This window comes from Rattus norvegicus, chromosome 4, assembly GCF_036323735.1.
Source record: "Rattus norvegicus strain BN/NHsdMcwi chromosome 4, GRCr8, whole genome shotgun sequence".
NCBI classification, from domain to species: domain Eukaryota; kingdom Metazoa; phylum Chordata; class Mammalia; order Rodentia; family Muridae; genus Rattus; species Rattus norvegicus.
The window spans coordinates 151,344,950-151,348,629 of record NC_086022.1 but is presented as its reverse complement, the minus strand read 5'-3'; the positions used below and the strand labels follow the sequence as shown (position 1 = coordinate 151,348,629).

General features: G+C 42.2%; 1 protein-coding gene across 1 annotated transcript; it reads right to left on the bottom strand.

The window, feature by feature from the left end:
* Positions 1–1,631: 1,631 nt before the first annotated feature.
* Or6d13b (olfactory receptor family 6 subfamily D member 13B) lies at positions 1,632–2,615 on the bottom strand. The gene has a single exon (NM_001000904.1). It carries the CDS (start codon positions 2,613–2,615, stop codon positions 1,632–1,634), a length of 984 nt encoding a protein of 327 aa, NP_001000904.1.
* Between the last annotated feature and the right edge of the window lie 1,065 nt (positions 2,616–3,680).

Here is a 3,680-nt window from a genome sequence, read left to right as displayed (position 1 = left end):
GGTTTACACAATTCTAAACACTTATTATTATTCTTCCCTGTTAATAACTGAAGCAATGACATTGAACTTCCTCCCACAGTTGTGTGTTCTTTATTCTTGTTCTGGCAAGTGCAGTTTTTCCTGTGCTTTGAATCCATCATTTTGTATACACACACACACACACACACACACACACACACACACACACACACACCAGTCTACTTGGAGTGCTATTATTTCATACCATTAACTTTTTTGAAAATTTGCAGTTATGAATTTAAGACTGTGTCTATGTTCTTAAATTTTATGCCAAAAGCCTCTTTCTCTAAAATAAAAGTCTTAAACTACTTTCACTTTGTCATTATGATAAAGTTGGAATTACCTCTGTGGTCTCAATGTCTGTTTCAGTTTGTCCTTTCTATAATAGCCCTGCTTAGTTTTTTGTTGCTATGATAAACATCAAAGACAAAAGCAACCTGGGGAGGAAAAAGGTTTATTTGGCTTCCAGGTTTCAGTTCATTAAGTGAAGCCAGGGTAGAAGTTTGAAGTAAAAATGGCAGAAGGCTGTGGCTTGCTGGCTGACTTCTATGGTCAGAGTCAGCTGCCTTTCCCACACAGCCTGAGCTCACCAGCCTGAGCAAGAAGATAACACTGCTCACGTGTGCTGGGCCCTCCCATGTCAGTTATCAATGAAGAAACTGCCCCACAGACATACACACAGGCCATTTGATGGTGACCATTCCTCAACTGAGTGTCTACTTAACAGCAAAACCAGGACAAAGGTGTTTTCCTGTCTTGCTCTCTGTTCACCTCATCTCAGGACACGCGACTGATCAATACATTCGTTTTGCCTTAGATTTAAGATGGAGTTCTGACCTCATCGATGAATTAATCTTAAGAAGCATTATTATTACAGAAGCATTACTATTACAGGGAGATCCCTTTCCACTATGAAGTAATTTCTCCCAAAGTATTTGCATTTGACCATCATGGTAACCAATATACAACTCTATTCTGCTTAACAATCCATAATTCCTTTGACTTTAGGTTAGCCCTTCATTTTTAGGATTCAGATCTAATTCAGCTTGGTAAATGAATAAAAACAATGGGGACTTTTTATTTCAATGTTTCACATCTTAGTGAAAACTAGAGGTATGATGACGTCTGTTTATATGCAAATATTCTTTGTGGGGAACAATTGTAGTAAGTGATGTAATCAGTAGCATGGCAATTATTGTATTTGGGTCACTCATATTTTGGTATGATGATCACATAACTCTGTCTTCATATAAATTTTAAGTTCTTGATACTCATTAATCTAATTATCCGTTCCCAATACTACCCTCAAGTCTCGCTTTGTACCTCCACCACAACAAGAGGATACATGGAATCAGATCCAAAACACACATCGAATCAGTGCATGGATAATTTAATGCATTGCTGCACCATATAGGTAATACATTGGAGGCTTTGGTCTTAACTGCCACCAAAGAAGATATAGAATAATTCTTTCATCACAAGATTATTAATGCCATCAGATGGAATTACCGGATATGTCAGCCATTGTTCTAATTCTGGACAAGCAGAATTAGATGAGAAGAATTACCTGATGATTCATATAGGACAATTAAAGAAAATGGTGTTAGACAAAGTCAAAGGAAAGGAGCCTTCATCCTCTGATATCTGTGCAATTGAACCTTGGACAGAGCATCCCTGAGAGCCTGGTGGACCTGCTTGTTGCGCAGGGTGTAGATGACAGGGTTCAGAAGGGGTGTCACTACTGTGTTCACAAGAGCAGCCTCTCTGTTGGTGTCCACTCTGCTTCTCTGCTTTGGCTTCAGGTATATAAATGCACAGCTGCCATACATTAGAGAGAGGACAATGAGATGAGAGGAGCAGGTGGAAAAAGCTCTCTGTCGCTCCCTGGCTGAAGGAAGACGCACTATGGTGACTACTATATTGCTGTATGCAAAGATGGCGATCAGAAGGGAAGCAAAAAGCACAATTACAGCAAGGGTAAAAAACAGCATCTCAATAGACCTGGTTTCTGAACAGGAGAGATTTGCCAGTGGTCCAAAATCACAGAAAAAGTGAGGAATAATGTTTGGGCCACAGTAAAATGACTGGGAAAGCATCACAACTGGACTGGCCATGAAGAGGAATCCCAAAACTAAAGAGACAGTAACGAGAAGGAAGCACATCCTTGGGCTCATGATGGTTGGATAATGTAGAGGTTTGCAGATGGCCAGAAAGCGGTCCAGGGATAACGCAGCCAAAAGGAAAAAACCTGTTGCCCCCACGACAAGATAGACGAAGGCCTGTGAGAAGCAGACCCCAAAGGGAATCTTTTGCCTCCCTGACAGAATGATGGTGAGGAGCTGGGGGATAGCAGTAGTTATAAAACAACACTCCACAAAAGAGAAGGTGCTGAGAAAGAAGTACATGGGCGTCTGCAGTCGGTGGTCCACACAGGTGATGGTAATTATGAGCATGTTGCCCATGAGGGAGGCCAAGTAGGCCAGCAAGTGCAGTAGGAAGAAGAGGATCTTCAGGTGCTCGGCCACAGGGTACCCCTCAAGGATGAACTCCAGGACCAAAGTCCCATTCCTTGTCTCCTCTGTCATTAGCCATTCCATTTCTTCAGTCTGTCTGTCACTGAAGGACTTTGCAGAACTGTGACTGAATGTGGAGAACTGTGTGTTCCTAAAACTGTAAATGACATGGGAAGGCAATCAGACTTGGTAAACAGGGCATCCAATGTGTCACTTTGCCCATTGTGAAGGAAAAATAACTGATTACTATGACTGACTTATATTACCTGTACCCTAAAATGCTATCTACAGAAGAAATGCTTGTGCCATGCACCTGGGTTAGGGATAAAGTCACTCACCAGTGTTGGTCACTTACCCATGTGCTTGGCTGCTTACTGAAATCAAGGTTACACCCTTTTATCTACTTAGTCATGGTGCATGTTTCTAGTAGAAGCATATTCATGTCACACAGGCCCAGATGAATATTGCAAAGGAAAACTACAACTTCAAAATCAACTGAACTCTTGTTCTTCCTCTTCCTCTTCTCTGCTCTCTTGTCCTCTTTGTCCCTGTCCCTTCTCTCCCCATGCGCCCCTTCCCTTCACATGCTCATGGCTGGCCTTTGTTTCTCTCCACTTGTACTCTTCTTCTCTCATTAAACCTTCCCATATGGAACCATGTTGGCTTGGTGCACTTTGTCCAGACAGAGGCCGAGATTTAAACCCCAACAGCCGAAAGAAGCTGAGGAGGAGGGCGACTCCATAGGAAGACCGGAGCCCAGAACCCCAGATAGAGCAGTCTCCACTACTCTTGAGGGAAGCTCTCTTTGGAGAAGATGAAGACCATTATTGAAAGCTGCAATCAATCAAAATACAGAGCAATGGAGCCTAGTCTCTGTGGATTTGTCTAAACAAAATTCCTGCAAAAAGACTCAGGGAAATTTTACAGAGAATGTGGGTGAGTCATAGCAAGAATCAGAAATTTAGGGTGTTTCCTGTCATATCTATAGAAATGTGAGAAGCTACACCCATTGTCTCAACAACATGACTGCTCTGATGTTAGCTGAATAAGAACAATCCCAACAAACGTGCCAGACCGGACAAAGCGAAACCAACAAGTCTTCAACGTATAAGCAACTGAGAGTAAACCTAAAAACTGAGGAGCTGGCCT

What these genes read in the sequence shown, in the direction of transcription:
- Or6d13b (NM_001000904.1), bottom strand. Translation starts at nt 2,615, where the DNA reads ATGGAATGGCTAATGACAGAGGAGACAAGGAATGGGACTTTGGTCCTG.